Source organism: Naegleria fowleri (genome assembly GCF_008403515.1).
Source record: "Naegleria fowleri strain ATCC 30894 chromosome Unknown tig34, whole genome shotgun sequence".
Classification (NCBI taxonomy): domain Eukaryota; phylum Heterolobosea; class Eutetramitea; order Acrasida; family Naegleriidae; genus Naegleria; species Naegleria fowleri.
The window spans coordinates 554507-573124 of record NW_025407966.1 but is presented as its reverse complement, the minus strand read 5'-3'; the positions used below and the strand labels follow the sequence as shown (position 1 = coordinate 573124).

At 38.9% G+C, this 18618-nt stretch overlaps 7 protein-coding genes across 7 annotated transcripts; 5 read left to right on the top strand and 2 right to left on the bottom strand.

Annotated features, from left to right (window-relative positions):
• Positions 1 to 158: 158 nt before the first annotated feature.
• FDP41_003603 (uncharacterized protein) lies at positions 159 to 2291 on the top strand (the record flags this gene model as incomplete). The annotated part of the gene is made up of 1 exon (XM_044706926.1): positions 159 to 2291. The coding sequence occupies one exon, from the start codon at positions 159 to 161 to the stop codon at positions 2289 to 2291; it is 2133 nt and encodes a 710-aa protein (XP_044562324.1).
• Positions 2292 to 2439: 148 nt separating this feature from the next.
• Positions 2440 to 3615, bottom strand: FDP41_003602 (uncharacterized protein; the record flags this gene model as incomplete). Its single annotated transcript, XM_044706925.1, has 1 exon — positions 2440 to 3615. The coding sequence occupies one exon, from the start codon at positions 3613 to 3615 to the stop codon at positions 2440 to 2442; it is 1176 nt and encodes a 391-aa protein (XP_044562323.1).
• A 3215-nt stretch (positions 3616 to 6830) lies between these two features.
• On the top strand, positions 6831 to 8786 carry FDP41_003601 (uncharacterized protein; the record flags this gene model as incomplete). Its single annotated transcript, XM_044706924.1, has 1 exon — positions 6831 to 8786. The coding sequence occupies one exon, from the start codon at positions 6831 to 6833 to the stop codon at positions 8784 to 8786; it is 1956 nt and encodes a 651-aa protein (XP_044562322.1).
• A 379-nt stretch (positions 8787 to 9165) lies between these two features.
• FDP41_003600 (uncharacterized protein) lies at positions 9166 to 13926 on the top strand (the record flags this gene model as incomplete). The annotated part of the gene is made up of 1 exon (XM_044706923.1): positions 12097 to 13926. The coding sequence occupies one exon, from the start codon at positions 12097 to 12099 to the stop codon at positions 13924 to 13926; it is 1830 nt and encodes a 609-aa protein (XP_044562321.1).
• Positions 13927 to 14065: 139 nt separating this feature from the next.
• FDP41_003599 (uncharacterized protein) lies at positions 14066 to 15932 on the top strand (the record flags this gene model as incomplete). The annotated part of the gene is made up of 5 exons (XM_044706920.1): positions 14066 to 14187; positions 14431 to 14740; positions 14862 to 15231; positions 15365 to 15595; positions 15772 to 15932. The coding sequence occupies 5 exons, from the start codon at positions 14066 to 14068 to the stop codon at positions 15930 to 15932; spliced, it is 1194 nt and encodes a 397-aa protein (XP_044562320.1).
• A 131-nt stretch (positions 15933 to 16063) lies between these two features.
• Positions 16064 to 16678, top strand: FDP41_003598 (uncharacterized protein; the record flags this gene model as incomplete). Its single annotated transcript, XM_044706919.1, has 1 exon — positions 16064 to 16678. The coding sequence occupies one exon, from the start codon at positions 16064 to 16066 to the stop codon at positions 16676 to 16678; it is 615 nt and encodes a 204-aa protein (XP_044562319.1).
• Positions 16679 to 16812: 134 nt separating this feature from the next.
• Positions 16813 to 18360, bottom strand: FDP41_003597 (uncharacterized protein; the record flags this gene model as incomplete). Its single annotated transcript, XM_044706918.1, has 3 exons — positions 16813 to 17194; positions 17269 to 18260; positions 18322 to 18360. 3 exons carry the CDS (start codon positions 18358 to 18360, stop codon positions 16813 to 16815), a joined length of 1413 nt encoding a protein of 470 aa, XP_044562318.1.
• Between the last annotated feature and the right edge of the window lie 258 nt (positions 18361 to 18618).

Below are 18618 nucleotides of genomic sequence, written 5' to 3'. Positions count from 1 at the left end.
CGAACGCGTATTCATTCTTCTGTGTGTTTGTCATTGAGAGAGTTCTGATCCAATTTTCTCAAGTTGCGATCTCTTTGATGTTTATTGATCGAACATCAACCACGACCCGAGCATTGTCATCACCCTTGAACAAGTTCCAAATAACACTTCAAGAGAGAATGCTTTCCAAATCTCCCAAAACACCAAACAACACCTTTCTGAGCAAAATTCTCTCCAATTTGTCCCCCAATTCAACAATTCCTTCTTCTGTAAATACAATACCCAGCAACACGAGTAGCAAACATTCGTCATCATCATCGTGGTCCACCTTGTTTGGTTCCTGTGTCATTCTGCCTCTTCATTGTCTCTTGTTGCATCCTTCGGTACATCTTTCCTCCTCACTTCTAAATTTGGAAATTCACGACAAGAAAAATGAAAGTGGTGATCATTGTTCATCATCAACGTCCTCTTCATCCTCGTCAGCCTCATCCTCCTCTTCTCACTCTTCCTTATTATTACAACCATCCAGTAATAATAATGAAAGAAGAAAATCCATCCATGGCGGATCTGCTGCTGCCATGATGATTCCACCACCACACGAATCTCGTTCAGAATTAACTGCCGTTTCCTCCGAGGGCCAGCTTGTCAAAAAGAGGCTTTCTGTGAATCGTCGTCCTTTCCAAAGTCGTTCTGTACCTAACCAACATCATCATCATTACAATGATCACTCAGATGAATCTGTGGGGAATCGCACAATGAGTAATAGCTCTTCATCCTCTTCAGAAAATGATAACATTTCTTCAACTTCGTCATCGGCATCTCCTCGCACCTCTCCTCAGAAGGCGAAGAAACAAGAGATGAAATTGGAAGATTGTGGGAACGTGGAATTCTTGAGAAGACGATTTATTGAATATATTGAAGGTCATGATTCTATGAATGTCAAATCTCCTGAAATCAAATTGTGGTTTTTAGATCTGTTTTATGAGACGACAAGGCGAAACTGCAAACATCCATTAAGGAAATGTATCGACGTTTTAGTGTTATTGGAAGAATTTTGTAAAAATTATATCACTTATTTGCAACTGCAGAATGATTTTCATATTGCATTTGGAACGATTGAGGAATTAAGAAGAACAGGCTGTGACTGCCCCTTTCTGACCTACTTGTCGCATCATGGAAGTCCGTTTAAAGGAGTGAATCATGAAACTCTTGAAGAGTTTTTATGCAATTCTTTGATTGTTTTAAACTCGCAGGTTATTCGGTATGGAAACAGTGAAAATTCAGAAGAATTGAACGCTCACAACCAAACTCTCGAGTCATGCCTGAGGGATATAGGTGCCATTTGTGACATGTTCTACATTGAATTGGACGACATGTTTTCGTATTTTCAAGCTGTGAAATCGAATCGAGAGTTAATGGCCGAATGGCTCAAAAAGGGCATCGAAAATCAAACCATTCCAAAACATGTGATCGAATTATATCGAAAGAAACTACAAGAGGATGAGAAAGCTTTAGAAACATTCCAGTTTCATCAAGATGATTTCAATGCCAAAAGTATCATTGATAAGGATTGGGAATTTTCGAAGTATTTCACCAAAAATACCATCTCATCCGATTGGTATCTTACATGCAAAGAATTTCCCAAATACATTCAATGGTCAACAAAATCTTCATATTCAAACAATGACTGGGATCTGAGAGGTCGATCTAAGCTCATTGCCAATTTAGATTATTCCATCGAAGATGTGGTGAAATCATATAATACGGACAAGCATTTGGCATCTTCGTTTTCTAATGTGAAATTTGATGAATATTTTCCAATCGTTGAATCCAGTTCTTTACACAAATATCCTTCGGGTGTGATGAGCTCCACATTGGACTTGGGAAAATTAGTCAAAAAGAGAAAAGTCAAAGTCATCTTTTCGACCAAAACAAAATTTGTGGGGGATGAGTTGACCGAATTTACTCTCTTCTACAAATCGTGTGAACTTGATAAAACTGCCAATGATGACATTAAAGTTACTGTGATTGGCACAAGAGTGTTCACACGCCTCGACAAGACTCGAACACGCTTCAGTCAAGTTCGAATGGGCAATTTGGGAGGATTTCTCAATTCTTCTCTCATTATTCGAAACAAATTAGCGTTGAGAAAAATTGCGAACGAGGAATATGAAAAATTGATGGAAATGATTGAAGAAGCGAAAAAAGATGGATTTCCCCTACCACCCTTAGAAAATAATTATTTGATGAGAGTGTGGTGCCAATATTGTAAACATTATTGCGGTGTGGATATTCGAGACAAATTAAAGTGAAAGTTGATTCAAGTTGCCTTACTCTATGATGAGCAGATTTGAATAAATTCACAGTCATTCTTAGTAACTTACTTTTGTTTGTCAGTTGGTTTTGACTGTATGTTCACAAAAATCACACTGTTTAAATTTTGTAGTGGTAAACAACAAATTAATTTAATAATTCATGAATTGAGATGGAGGTTCTTCCACTTCGTGCGAAAGTTGTTAAAGGTTTTGACGTGAGCTTGCAACTCGTGTAGGGTCTAGACACTGCACCACCGCTTGTCGACGTTGATGGCAAGTGATATTCTTTTGCAACGACCGAAATAGAGCTCGTGTTAGCACTACCGCCAATTTGTGGACTACCTGCCAAATGAGGAGGTTGTTCGACATTGACAACAGCCTGTCTTTGCAGCAACGAAGATGGTTGTTGTGTTTTCATCGTTGGCGAAACTGAGCATTCAACATTGTGATGCACGCTTGGCGATGTTGTTGTTTGTGAATGGATGATCCTGGTCATTGAATGATTGATCTCTGATTGAGGAAATTGTTGATATTGATGACGTGCTTGTTGAATGATAGTTGGTGAGTGACATTGTTGTATGTTCTGAATAGCCGAAGACAATCTTGTGGGAGATGAATTGGGCGATGAGCAGCTGCTTGGAGTCGTTGGCGATGAACAATTCATGAACACAACAGAGTGAGGATCTTCGCATGAGGGTGTTTGAGAAGGTGACATCGATCCTGTCGCCATCATCATAGCCATTCCATTCTTCTTATCTTTACATGTGAATACCTTTTCAAATGGAAGCATCACATCCTTCTTCTTTGCTCGTTTATGGATGCCATTGTGTTCATAAAAGACAAGACCAAGAGAAGATTTTGATTTGTTATGTGAAGATCCAGAAGAGAACGAGCTCAACGTTCTTCTTCGTTGTGGTGTCGACGAAGAAGCGGAAGAGGAAGAGTTATTGTTCGTTCGTCCTTGTTCTTGGTGTCTCATTGGATCAGAAAGGCAAGGCGATGAGGAGGCAGACATGTTTGGAGATGATCCATTAGCGGAGCTTTTCATCAAGAGATTGTGAGAGTCACGAGTTGGGTTGTGATTCACTGTCATTGGGGAAGAGCTGTAAAATACATATTGGTTGGAACCAACAGCATTTCCAGAAATGTTGTTGGCTTGGTGAGTGAATGATGGAGTTGGTTGCGCCCAATGTAATGGTTGAGAATGATGATGACTGGATGGCAACAACAATTGTGTGGTGGGTTGTGTGTATGTTGTCATGGTGCTGCCATTCGTGTTCATGTAATTGTTATTAATATGGTTATGATGATGGTGTGACATATTGGAGTCAAGGAGTGAATCAAAAAAAGTGCAGGCCTGAGGAGGTTGTGGATCAAATCCCTTTCTTCGACTTGTTGTTTTTTCTTTTCGTTGTGACCAATGACACAAAACGATCGCCTTTGATACCAATGTAGGAGGATGAGATCTTGCAATCACACACATTCTTGATTCAGTGTGTTCGTTAGAGCAGTTGCTGAATGCGGCGCTTGATGCAATCACACAGACTTGGTGTGGCGTGTAGGACAAACACACCGCTCTTGGTTATTTCATGGTTACCATTAGAGGCAGGTTTGAAGAATTTTAACCTGCGAAAGCATCAAAAAGCTAGGTCTATGTTGAAATGGACGACGTCGTGTGTTTGGAAGCGAGTGTGACTCTGGATGACCTTTGCTTTCTATTTGAACAAGAGATTTGCATGACAGAATAAAAGCAATGATTCATCCTGGCCTTTCTTGGAAATGCTAATGACTGAGCGAGTGTCACATCACGTATTGAGTCTTGTTGTTGAATTGGAGGTTTTGCAAAAGCAACCCATCTGTGGGTCTGACTTGTGTTGTATAGGAACAAACATTGTTGATGGTTAAAATAGACGATCTTCAATGATCAGACCTCTCACTTGTCTGGCACAATCTCTCTCGGGTAAATGCATCTCCTTCTATTCTTCGTTGTGCGTCATCTCCTAACTAAACAAGACGACATGTTGTGCACGAAATCAAACAAGTGTTCTCCTTTGGAGGACATGATGATATTTCATGGTTTGATTCAAAGAACTTAAACGATATTCATCGTTCACTTGCTCAATTTATAAATTATTCATTTGGCAAACACATCATTTTTTGGCAATCGCTCAATTTGATGATGAATTTCTGCTAATCTCAAGGTTTGTACTTTTTGAATTTTCTGACCCGAAACGTTTGTTTCTGAGATTGTGTGTTTCAATGAAAGGTAACAAGGGTATCATCAGTGAATACCCATATCACCTGGTAATAACTGATGATTCGCAATAGGGATGAATTTTCTGAATATTTGTTCTGTGATGAACTTTCATTCCGTATATACACAGTCAGATTAAAAGACTCAAAGCTGTAGTTGTGTCGTACGATGAAAAAAGGTTGTTCCTGAATAACTCTCCAACCTCTACGAACGAATGAAGAGGAATCCAAAAGAAATAAACACCCTCAACAAGAATCTCTAACTAGAATCTATGTAACAATGGGACAACGGAGTCATGTTCGGTGATTTTAAAACAGATTCCACATGTTTGGATTGTAATCCTTCTTTTTAGGGGCGAGGTCACTCGAAATTAAAGACCGCCATGAAATTTCCAAAAACTTTATGCGTTTGCCTTTTTTCAAAGTTGAAATGAAATGTATTATTTAATTGAGCATCAGTGTCCACGTATGGAAACAAGATGAACACGTATGCGAATAGCAGCAAAAGTACTCATGAAATCAGATGTCTTTACTCTCTAGCAACAATAAAGTACCTATGAAGCATCTAGATTGAGAGGATGATCGACGTCTCGGAGCAATCTCCTTCAATTTAAAAGCTCTTGAATGGAAATACTGGTACGTTGAGGCTTTTGCCTTAATGAAGGGTGTGGAGGTTGTTTCATCATTAAGCAACTGGAGTTGGTTTCAGTTTTGGATGATGTGATGGATGTCGTGGTCAAGCTTGTCGATGGAATGTCTTGAGGGAGTGCATGCGCTGCTGCTGTTGCTGTGAGTGTTCTTCGAATTGTTGTTGTTACTGCGGGGATTGTGGATGTCTTTAGGCATATGGAGAAACAGCACACCACTACGAAAACAAAGCGTGTCCACGAGTGACGATGGGATTCTTTTTTGAAGGACAACGGAATAGTCGAAACATCGATGTGGCGTGTGGTGGGTTGAAACCAAAACAATTTTGATGGGACACATTTCAGTACTCGAGTTTGAAATTTTTGACATCTTTGATCTGCCTCTACATCTGTCATGTCCTTCTTCTCTGCTGTGGACATTCGCTGATGTGAGGAGAACCATCATGTCCACAATGTCTATCATTTTAGGTTAATGTAACATGGTAGATCATTGGCATGAAACAAAACGGTGAGTTTACAAGCCATAAAAGAGCTGAAATCAACATTAGTCTTCTGGAGCTAATGCAGCCGTAAGTGATCTCGGAATTTCTTCTCCAATCTCACAACTCGCTTGGAATGGTATCTTGCCGTTGAAATTTGGCAAATTTTTCCTTCAATACAAAATAAATTTAGAAATGCTTTTGCCAACGACTGAAGATTTGTGTGGAAAAATTGTTGTTCATGCATCCCCAAAGTTGGACGAAACCTCCTTCCAATCATCTACTCGATTTTTGTATGTCTTGTTGTGCGGCTCCAGGTCACACAAACCAGCAAACAACAAAATCACAATAAAATATTCAAAAAAAAAGCCTCAAATGATTCAGCGGTTTTTATTTGCTGTGATGAACGACTACATTTGCTTCTCGGATGAAGTGCCAGCAATAGGTTTACTCTTCCCTTGCTTGATATGATAAATACAATCAACATTACACTTATCGCAACACTTTTTACACATTTTGTATTTACATTTACCTGACACTTTCACCAGATGGCAACCAGGATTTGTTTAAAAATAATAATATTTTACTACTGAACAAAATAGCCTATTATCTTGATGAATTAAAAGAGATCCCGAGAGACCCCATGAAATCCAATACTTGAGAGCATTTACAGCATTGTGCTGTTGTTTTTAGTGTTTGAGTAACCTGCCATTACCTGCCATCCATACTCAAAGTTTGTGAAATTACCAGGTAAACTCAATCAGTCTCAAAAAAAAATTGACAAGTTCTAGTAGTGCTTTATTATCTTGATGAATACTAAGAGAAACCGTGAGATCCCATGGAATCCAATACTTGAGAGCATTTACAGCATTGTGCTGTTGTTTTTAATGTTTGAATAACCAGCCATTACCTGCCATCCATACTCAAAGTTTGTGAAATTATCAGGTAATTGAAATCAAAATCAAAAAAAATTAAAAGATTCTCTCAATAAATTCCGAATCTTTTGACATACGGGTATCGAGTACAATCGATCAAAACAAGTTTACAGGTTTTTGCAAGAGTTGAGTTTCATTCCTAACCTCATTAAGGTTGTGACTTGACAGTGGTGAGGGTGAGGTGAAATTATTTTTCGTGGCCATCAAAAAAAACATTAAAAAATGGAAGCCTCTTCTTTCAGTGTGATGATCGAGAAAGGACACCAAGTCATCAAGGAGGCATCGTCACTGCTATCATCATTATCACCAACCTCATCATCAACTGAACAACAAGGACAACTCGTTGATAATATTTTAGACAAGCTTGACGATGTGTTGGAGTCTCTCCGAAATGTTCCGGACGAACCAGCCACCTTGACAAGTGACAGTCTTTTTTCACTCAACTCATCATTGAATGAAAAACACTTACAATGGTTCGATCTGACCCAACAAGTTGTTCTTTCACAATGTAAATTTTATTTATTATTATTACGTCAAGACTCCCACAAAAATAGGGACTCGATGATGAATACGTTGGAAATTTTAATCCGAGAATTAATTTCAATTCACGAGTGGATGAAAAGAAGGTGTATTTCCATTTTAAGCAATCCAAATTACAACATTGAAAGAAAGAACGAGATTCAAACAAAATTCTTGAAAAAATCAATGAATGATTGGGAACAATATGTTTCTCCTGTTTTGGAACAAATTTCACACATTACCATCGAGAATGAATATGAAACTGAACTTCCCAAGTATTTACAAAATTATTTGACAAAAGATGGAGGTGTGCCAAAGATTTGTGTGAGAAACAAGAATCAACAAGAAGGAAAGACTGTCTTGCTGAATTGTGAGAATGTCAACGACAAGGAATTAATTTTCAGAGAAGCTCCAGTCTGTAGTCAAATAATTACAGACTCTTCTGAAAATCCACTCTACAGAAAAATTGATTACTGCCATCACTGTATGAGGACCATATTTAGTGAAAAGACCATCTCACAGTCATCCTTATTACAGAAAATTCTCTTCACTCATCCTGCCACAACAGATAAGAATGCTCTGTTACCATCCTCTTCTCCAATCCTATCTCAGTATTCACATCAGCAGCAACATCAACAACAGATTTGTGTGAAAACAAAACCAGTCGCATGCAATCATTGCTCGCTCGAAGTATTTTGCTCCGAAACATGTCGAGATCAAGCATGGACACAGTACCACAGTTTGTTGTGTACAAGAAATTCCTCCGGGTTGCAAAGTGCTTCCTCCACGAGTGAACATCCAATGATTTTGTTGGAACGTTTGTCTGTCAAACAAGGTCGAACTGCTCCCTTAATGATCGCTAAAATGATGGCCTTTGTAGTGAATGATGTATTCATGAAAATTGGACTCACCAATGAAAGTGACAAGATTTCCGATACTTTGAGCCAATTAACACTTCAGCTCATTGAAACTCAACTCGCCAAATCAATGCATATTTTTCAGAGATTTATTCAACATGAAGCCACTCATCCATTCGATACACTCGCTGCTCAACTCATTCGTGAATCGATGGAATTGTCACTCTATCATCTTCCCTCAAATATTGATGTTGTGAAGAAGCAGGAACAAGAAAATTTGATTGAATATATGAAGCATCATCAGGATTTGTCAACGAGTCCACTCATCAGACAACTTGTAGAAATGGTCAGTGATGTCAGACACTATCGTTCTCTTCATGGATTAATTCTTCAAAACTGTTCCACCATTCATCCCATTACCGATATTCATCTTATTGCTCATGAGAACTCTACATTTTCTGAACAAATTTGTAAAGCTCTCAATGTTTCAAATTTCCAACAAGAAGCCACACGTAAAGATGAATTATTACAACTTTCAATGAAAGGAATGGGAGCATTTGCCATACATAATTGCATGAATCATAGTTGCGAACCCACTGCTGTGAGTGTCTCTGATCAGAATAATCATGTCTTGAGTGTTTATGCACATCATGAAAATGGACTGAAAAAGGGAGATGAAGTTCTGATTAGTTATTTCGATGAAAATGCACCCTATGAAGAGAGGAAAAGAAAATTATTGGAACAATACAAGTTTGAATGTCACTGCCCTAAATGTGAAAGAGAATCGAGAACTAAAAAGTGAACCTTATCAAGTCACAACTGTGACTGACACCTTAATTAAAATTTCACAACAGTGAATTTCGTGTGCTCCCAAGGCAGCAAAAAAACTGTTCGGTATTCAAGCCAATACTGTGTGTTCAAACAATTTGGATTATTTCCAATATCAGATTGAATCTTTACAATGCACTTATTCGCATTTTTTTTAAGATTTCCAATCTCCAAAAAAAAAGGTTCACAACATGAATCCTTTGAACCTTTGTAAAGTCTCAATTCTTTTGCGATAAAAACAGAATCATCATCATAATAATTGGAGACTGTTCAAGCACTAGTCATTCCACTTCATCTCCTCAAGTAGTCTTTTCACTCGTTCGCACACAGTCACCTGTCAAATCAGCAAAAAAATGTCACTCCGACAAAAATTCTTCTCAAAATCCAACAAGCGGAATCGTATGAGTGGGATTTTCACTTCTTCAGCGCTCGACACCTCCACAGAGCTACCCCCTCCTTCATTACAACAACAATCATCAACAAAAAACAAGCGAACAAGTGACACATCTCCCATCTCATCCTCGGCACCCTCATTAGCGAATCCACAACAAGAAGGTGCTTGCCATAATAACAACAACAACAACAAGTCTTCACCATCATCCTCTCTGATTTCAAACAACAACAACAACAACAACATCAGTGCTTCTTCATCGGATTCCAATTTGTTGGCCTCTGTTTCTCTTCACAAACAACAACTTGATCCATCATCACACTCAACAACAGAAGTTTCAGGGCTCTCTCCAAGAAGATATACGATGGACGGATCCATGTCGATAGCCACGTCTGGGAATGATGATTCTTCTTCTTCTTCATCATCATCTCTGTCCAACCACACTGTAACAACACCCAATCACTGTATCAGTAACAATGGTCATGATAATAGTAGTAGTAGTGCTATTACGACCGCTGCCAATGGAGCAGAACAAGATGATCATCTTCCTACAATGACGAAGAAGACATTCCCACAACAACAACAACAACAACATCGCACCATCATGAATGAACCTGTTGATTTTCAAAGACAAAGTTTTTCAGGAACCATGACGATGAGTTTTGAACAAATGCTCGCGGAGGATGTGCCGCGTCCGAGAGGACGTTCTTCTTCTCCTTTAGAAAAGCCGAATCAAGAAGAAGAAGGCTCTTCTCTTCTGAATCAGCATCAACAACAACAACAACCACTCAATTTTAACGATAACGACGCTGCTGCTCTCGATCGAGAGCCTTTTCTTCTGGAGGAGAAAAATGCAAATTGTTTGTTGCCGCAACAACAAGACTCCAACAACAACAACAACAACAGCAACAACAACAACAACAACACAACAATAACAACCACTCTAAAGAATCAACCCACAGTAGCAGCACAGCAACAAGAAGAAACAACCACGCCGGCGGAAACGATCGATAACATGACCAAACAACGGAGATCAGTGAGTATGGCTCCAGCCTTTGTTGGTGGAGGTACTTCTACGACCACCAGTAGTGATGATTCCATGATAATGATGAGCAACAGCAATAATTCCAAATTTAAAGGAATTAGTAGTGAAGATATTCGGAAGCAGCAACAACAAAACACATTGTTGAGCTCAGCATCGAATGGCAGCACGACCACAACACCAAATTCTCTCGTTACCCCTTCCTCTCATCTCACCGATGGATCCAATCAAGATCACTCTCCAATTTCACCCGCAACGCCGTCCTACTCGACCACACATTCAGCATCGAATACACCAAATCAATCATCAGGAACCCTCTCTCATGTTCCTTCCTCTTCATCGATGGTTGATCCAAAGGATAGATTTAAAGGAATTGGCTCAAATCAATCCTCATCATCAAAACAAAGTTCAAATGGAAAATCTTCAACACCCACCAACAACAAACCCTCATCGACCACAACAACAACAACATCACAACAAACTCCATCATTAACATCATCGGCAAGTAAATCATCGATGGACAGGGCGAGAAGTTCACAAGATGTTGGACGAGATGCCAAGAAAAAAGACTCCAAGAAAGGACCGACCATGCCCTCTCAGTCCAAGAACAAAATTGTAGTCATTGGATGTAGAGGAATTGGCAAAAGTGAAATGGTTTACAAATTTCTATTCAATGAAATTCGATATTTCCATCAATTAAAGAAAGAAAAAGGAAAGTTGATGGAGGAGTTGAAATCTGTCTCATCACCTGCTTCGCCGACAACATCAAATACTACGTCCACTACTACCAATGACGTCACCCACATTAGCACCACTACAGATCTATCGTTATCAAACAACAAACAAAATGGTGTAACACCTTCATCTCCACCTCAACAATCGAGTCCACAACAACAACAGCCACCAACACCTTCCGTAGCATCTACTTCAGACGTGCCCACTCCTTCAAGCCCTCCATTAACGAACACTCAACTCAACGCAACGAGTAGTACCACAACGTCAACTGGTGTTACAGCTGCTACGAATGATACTCTTCCAAAAGATGTGAACGAAATCGCGGAGAGTGAAATTGACATTTCTCTCAAAGCAACAGATACCTTGGAAGTACGACGATTAAAACTTCTCATCATGAAGAAGGATCAAGAGATCAAAAAGCAAAAGGAGGAAATGGAAAATACTATTCAAGAGCTGTCTAATATGTGGAAAAAAGAAAGAACAGAAAAATTGGATTTGGAACAAGAATATGTTGAGAAAGAAAACGAATTGAATCATTACATTTCGGTGGTAGATCAAATTCATCATCTCATTAACTTGGATCCAAATACAACCGATTTACCTGATCCCTTTGGATTCAAATTACCTGATAATCCTAACAATAGTATTCTGAGTCCAAACAGAAGGAAATTGAGCATACATCAACAACCTGGTACCAACACGCTTGTTACTCCAAAACCAGGCATTTCACAACAAATTCCAATCACCAATATTTCATCTCCAACTCCTAGAAATAATTCCAACGATGAATTTTTTGATTTACAAAATTTCAATCCAAATAATAGTGTTACCTTGACACCCATGTCTGCACAACGAAAACCACGTCACTTGAGAACAGAGAGCACTTTCCAAAAACTACGAACGAATCAATATCAAGTCGTTGCTCAAGATTTTAGAAAGTCTGTTGGTGCTGAGGAGGACGCCGACGCATCAGACCCAGAAACAAATAGCATTGCTGCCGCCACAAATGAAATTGAAAATGATAACGAGGACGAAATTAATCTTTTCCTGAACGAGTTCAATCGGTCGGAGGAATCAAATTTGATTGTGACAAGCCAGATTCCAAAGACTCAACCGATGACTCTCGTTAACAAAGCCTCAAATTCCAACTCTGAGGACAGTACTGGTGAGGAGGACACAGAAAATGATTATTCAGAAAGTAGTGATATCATGTCAGTTTCTTCGAATGCCAGCTCTGGTCCAAAAACAAAAGTGTCAGACTCTAAAGATAATATTGCTCAATCAAGTGTAACGGCTAATAGTTTAATTTTCCCAACTGCTGGAAAGTTAAAATCACCCACTGTAGTTCAGTCAACTGACTACAAATACGACGAAAATCTGTTTGTAAAACTCTTGACACCTAGTTTCCATTTAACCGAAGGCTTGAGAAGATTTAACACGGGAAAACCAAAGGATGCTCTCAAATATTTGACAGAAAACGGTATTTTACCAGACGTTGAGGCTGGGTTAACAGATTCAGGAGAAAGACCTGAAGCTGTCATTTCACGATTTTTCGCTATTGCAGATTCTCTAAATAAGGAAAAGTTGGGAGAATTCTTTGGGGACCCTAAGAATACTGTTTATTTGGAAGAGTTTGTAAAGTTCCATATTCAAGAGTTACATAGCGATGAAAAAAAACCTGGAGACGACACATACATGAGCAAATTTGATAGAGCTATTCGATCATTCTTTATCCAATTTAAATTACCAAAGGAAGGACAGCAAGTGACCAGAATTGCCGAAGTTTTTGCCTCTGTCTACAGCAAGTACAACAAGAATGACGGAGAAATTAATGGAAATGATGAAGCATGTTATTTGCTTGTTTGTTCCATCCTTATGGTAAATACCCAACTTCACAACCCTGCCTCAAATATCAAGCTTACCCGTGATCAGTTTGTCGGCATGTTCTCACTCTATAAGGACGTTAATCAGGCCTTCATTGGATCCTGTTATGACAGTATAGCCAAGAATGCCATGGTATTCTACGATGAAGACATTGATGCTGAGGATCGTACCAATTTTGAAACAGATGACCAAATTGATCTCTTCTTCAAGTGCTATAAACCCAGATCGACCTCTTCGTCAGCTTCAACAACACTGACCACCTCACAAAGTGAAGTTCAATTACATCCACACAGGGCTCTGAAATCACTCAGCCTGGATAACGAAAAAGTGAAACAATTAATGGAAGGCTCTATTACATTCTATTTTAAAGCAAAAGTAATTCATGATGGAGTGATTAATAGAATTCAAATCAAAGATTCAGATCCAAACTTGGAGTTGGCCACGCAGGAAAGCATTAACGAGTCAGGTATGACTGTGACCAAGGTGAAGCTTAAAGATCCAACTCAAGTTCACGAAGAGGCCAAGTCTGGCAACTATTTCATTTGTTCATACAGTGTCACAGACAGGACAAGCTTCCTTATTGTGGAACACATTATCAAGGCCATTCGAAAGATTAAGCGAAAAGAAAGAAAAAAGGAAACTAAGAAAAACAAGTCAAGCAAGTCGAAATCTACTTACAATACTCTGACTGGCTCTGTTACAGAAGAACTTTTGCAAATGCTTAACGATGATGATAGCGATTATAACAATGACAAGTTTATGGTGCTAGTTGGATGTAAGGCAGATGTACCCGATGAACAACGTCAAGTTTCCAAGAAGGAGGGAGGTGAACTCGCTCTCAAGTATAGCATTCCATTCTTTGAAGTTTCGAATCATGACATGCTGGGAATACGAAAAGTATTCCTTAATGCTATTGATTCTCTCAAGAGACAAAATGCATCCTATGTGGATGCTGTGAAACAAATGAATGATTTCCACAAGAGAATGAACATTGCCAAGCAAAACAAGAAGGGCCAAGTCGATGTCAATGCACTCGCCATCCTCCCCAAGTGTTACATTTAACACTTTCAAGCCTCCTTGTATCGATTTTCTCCAAATTTTTGTAACATTTCCCTTTGAATCTTTTAATGTTATTAAACAATTACAGCAATTTTGTGAAACTGAGGTGTAACCAAGATGGATTGACACAACAGTGGCGCGTATGAGAGGAGGACTTACAATCGGCCATTACGACGACGGAAATGTTGATTTTCGAGCACAAACTAATTTGGACAAAATCGCTGCAAAAAAACGTTTGAAAAAAATATCCTCATCTCAGAAAATGTATGTTTCGCCTTTATTTCCTTCTGACTTTCAAGCTCTTAACAACGGAGTTACGGAACTCGTGATGAAATTTTCATCATCATCGTTCAATGATTTTTTGACATGTTTATAATGATGGTGTGATAATGATGATGTACTTTTGAATGATTTTGCGGTGAATATCTCATTGCATTGTGGTGGTGGATGACTTTCTCATTGCATCGTCATCGCATATTCATCTCATCCGAAACGAACACTATATAGCTTTACAACATCTCACAACATGTCTGCTCCCTCGGAACCTATCGAGATTGCCAAAGTCGTTGATTTGGACTATAATGACTTGGTCAATGATGTGGATTTGACCGACAAGATTGCTGAAGCCTATGGACCTGAAGGATTAGGTTTATTGACTGTTTCCAATGTTCCCAACGTGATGGAGTACAGACAAGCTATTTTACCACTTGCCTACAAGTTTGCTAATCTTCCTGACGAGATTAAAAACAAGTATGTGCATGAAAAGTCCAATTTCTCATTCGGATGGAGTCATGGAAAGGAGAAATTCAATGGAAAGGTACGTGGTTTGTGTGTGAATTCAATGTGTATGATATATATTGAAAACATCTCATGTTTTGAATTGCAAAAACTTGACGTGTTCAACAATATGCACCACATGACTGAATGTATAATTGCAGACTGATGTGTTTAAGGGATCCTACTATGCAAATCCAGAGGTAGATGTTCCTGTTGAGGACAAGGAAACTCAAGAACAGTATCCATTTTACTGCACACCTAATATTTGGCCTAAGGAAGATCTTCCAGAGATGGAGAATGCATTCAAGAATATGGGACAACTTGTGGTTTCTGTTGGTTTGTTGGTAGCCAAGCAATGTGATCGCTATGTTCAAAAGAATTGCCCTACATGTGCTCCTAACATGCTCTACAAGACCATTAGTGAAAGCAAGAATACCAAGTCCAGACTTCTTTATTACTATCCAAGAAGTGATGAAGATGCTAAGGAAAATGATGTTGAAAGTGATGATGGATGGTGTGGACTTCATTTGGGTAAGTTAGGATTTTGGTTGCTAGAACTTGATATTCGAGAATTTATTTCGGCTCTTTGACATTCTTTATCATGTTTTCAAAATTTGAACTCACAACCACCACCATCATGTGCCTATTTAAAAAACATCAACAGATCATGGCTCATTGACCGGTTTAACTGCAGCCATGTATTTCAGAGATGGTAAAGTTGTTGAGAATGACGATCCAAAGGCTGGACTCTACATTAAAGGAAGAAAAGGAAATTATATTAAGGCTGGTTACAGACCTGATCAATTGGCCTATCAAATTGGTGAGAGTGCTCAAGTTCAATCTGGTGGATTGTTACAAGCCACTCCTCACCTTGTCAGAGGTCCAAGAACACCAGGTATGTATTGTTGTAAACATGTAATATTGAATCGACAATAATCATGTTCATGTTGTCACGGTCACTATTACGAATATTATCAATCACATGAACATTTCAATGATCATGACAATGAATTGATATTTTGTTGTCATAACATTGCCCTTTCATTGAAATGTGCCTATTCTTATGTACAGGCATTGGTAGAGCTACATTGGCTAACTTTATGCAACCAAAGCACAGCGACAAGATGGACATTCCTCCAGGAAAAACTGCCGAGGATTGCAACGTCAAGCACTTTGAAGAGGGAATGACTTTCCATGAGTTCTCTGAGAAGAAATTCTCCGAATATTATTAAGGTGATGATGTTTGTACTTGTGACTGCTGCTATGAAAGCCAAGACAAGCCAATCTATCTAAAGAATCATCAATGTTAATTTATCTATATTGTTGAGTTTTTGAAAGCACTGAAAGTTTCATCCGTAAAAAAATGCCTCACTACTGCACTAAGGCTCTTTTTTTGGGTATACTCTTCGTGATGGTGCTAGTGGTTGGATGGAGCGGTTACTCGGTGCGAGCACAGACAAACCCTACAACATCATCAACAACAGCAACACAACCATCATCAGGCTCATCCTCAAAAGATTCCTCTAATATGGACAACAAGCAACCACCAGCACTGGTAATTCCTAAACAATTATCCAAGGAAACATATGATAAAGTCATGGCGACCATGGATGCCCTACTCAAACGGCTACACCAACAACATTTGGCCCTCAAATCTCAAGTTGAGAATGCTCAAATGCAGCTCTTGATCGCACAAAAGGATGAGGAACAAGCCCGTCAGACCTACGAGAAACTTCAAAAGCAATACTTCACCACAAAGCTTCAGAGAGCATCGATGGCCACCAAGCTGAAGGCTGCTTTGAAAGCTTTCAAACAAGCCCAGAAGGCATCAAAGAGCTCTCTTTCTCGATACAACAAGATGATCAAGGCGAAAGCCGACGTTGAAGGAAAATACGAAAGTGAGAGAAGGAAATTGGCAAGCCTTAAGAAGAAGGCCCAAGAATTGTTGGACGTTCGAAATATTAATAATCGAAAGTAATCACTAGATCGGTACTGTTCAAACAAATAAAATTAACAAACGTGTATTGTACATATTGAAAGAGTGTTGAGGTTTAACGTGACCCCTCAAAGCACAAGATCCATAAATTTCTTCGATCAGAAATGATGAATGATTTATTGCTGCTGCACGGAAGAATTGGTTTTGGCGAGAAGTAACTGCTGGATTTTTGATGAAATCTCGTCAAGGGAGTCTATTTGTAAAAGCTTAAGACAATCACCTTTAAATGCATGGTTTTGGGAATGTTGTACAATGCCACTTATAGAATCAGCTACCAGAGGAATGTAGTATTGTGTCATTACAGATTGTCGCTTTTCATTCTTGTTGAAAAAGCTGTGTGGCAAGTGTAATTTAGCACATTCAAGCAAGGCAAGCGAGAGTGATTGAAACATGGCTTTGATTAGTTTGCATTTCGTTTTACAGGTTGTTTCAATGTTAAAAGCTATATAGATCGATCGAAGTGAGGAGTTAATTGAGCGGACCTTTGGAAGTTCTATTCTATGCAGTGCGGATATGTTTCATGTTAGTGAGGAGGGCTATTGAGAGAAACTTTGTTAATGATTCATACTTACATTAAACAACTCTCGTCGAAAGAATCTATCGAAATTTGAAGTCCAAAATTGCTGAGGTTGTTGCTCTCTGGTAGAGCGAGCGTTGACATTTTCTGAGGAAATGAAAGCGACTTGCGTTCCCAAGCTGTCTCATTAAAAGATATTGTATTTGGCTCACTCGAAATACTCAACTCGCATGTTCTGTTCTTTCCCTTCACTCTACCCATAATCATCTCTTGTCTTGCGTCTTGGCAAAGAATTTCTCCATTCTTACTCAAACTCGTTAATAACTGAATTCGATTCTTATTATTCTCTTTGTCATGCAAGGGTTGTACGGTGGATGGTGATGCATATTCAACATGAATGAAAGCACTCAAATGCGTTTTCACAATTTCTGGCTGAAGACTTGTTACTGTAAGTTTTTCAGAGGTCCAACTTGAGGAGTTCACTCCATGGAGCTCCTCCTGATTGAAGTGATTCTCAAAAGTAAAGTATGAAGAGAACATTCCCAAAGTTAACAATTCTTTTCTTATGAGGTCCATTGTTTCAAGAAAGGACTGACCCAACAACACTAAATGAACCATCAAATCGTGATCTTCGCAAACAAGTAGATCCAAGTATACTTGGTTCTCATTGACCAATGATGTTGCCCTGAATAATTCCAAAATTTTGTCTTGCCCAATAGCAGAATCAGACCCATTCATGAGAAGTTGCTTGTCCTTTGTTAGGATTGTTATCATTCTTCCTGCATGAGAGCCCACCTTGAGAATTTCCTGCAGAGACTCCTCGAATCGTCGTATGCTGTTCTTCTTTTTCTCTTCTTCATTTTGAATAATTTTCATCCTAATCAGACCAACAGCATAGTTCTCTTCCATAGCTCCATTTTCTCTTTTACGTTTGTTATTGTTGGAAGAGTTCTTATTCTGCTCCTCCCCTGCAATGGGTATGAATTGAACCGTAATTTTCTCTTTTCCGAATTGTTCAAAGACTGTTTGAATACAAATCTGGGCAATCTTTACAATATGGATAGACAGAATTGAACACATGTTTTCAAACCATAGATTGGAGCCTTACCTTCAGCACGCTTTGTGTTGCAAGGGTCAACTCATACATCTTGAAGCACGCTCAAATAAGAATGTATTTTTTTGTAAGTCGTGTTTGTAAAGCCTAAATAGATCTTGCAGGCAATGATAAGCCTTTGCTTGTAATCTTGAATAGATATTCATCAGAAAAGAACTTATCATTGATGATGGTATTCAAAAGAGTTGTTATCATCTTTACGGCTCAAGATGCCATCAAATTGCTTCAGCTTCAATTAACCATGAACCAACCCAAAAAAAGCTTGAAATCTCGTTCTCCAACAACACACCA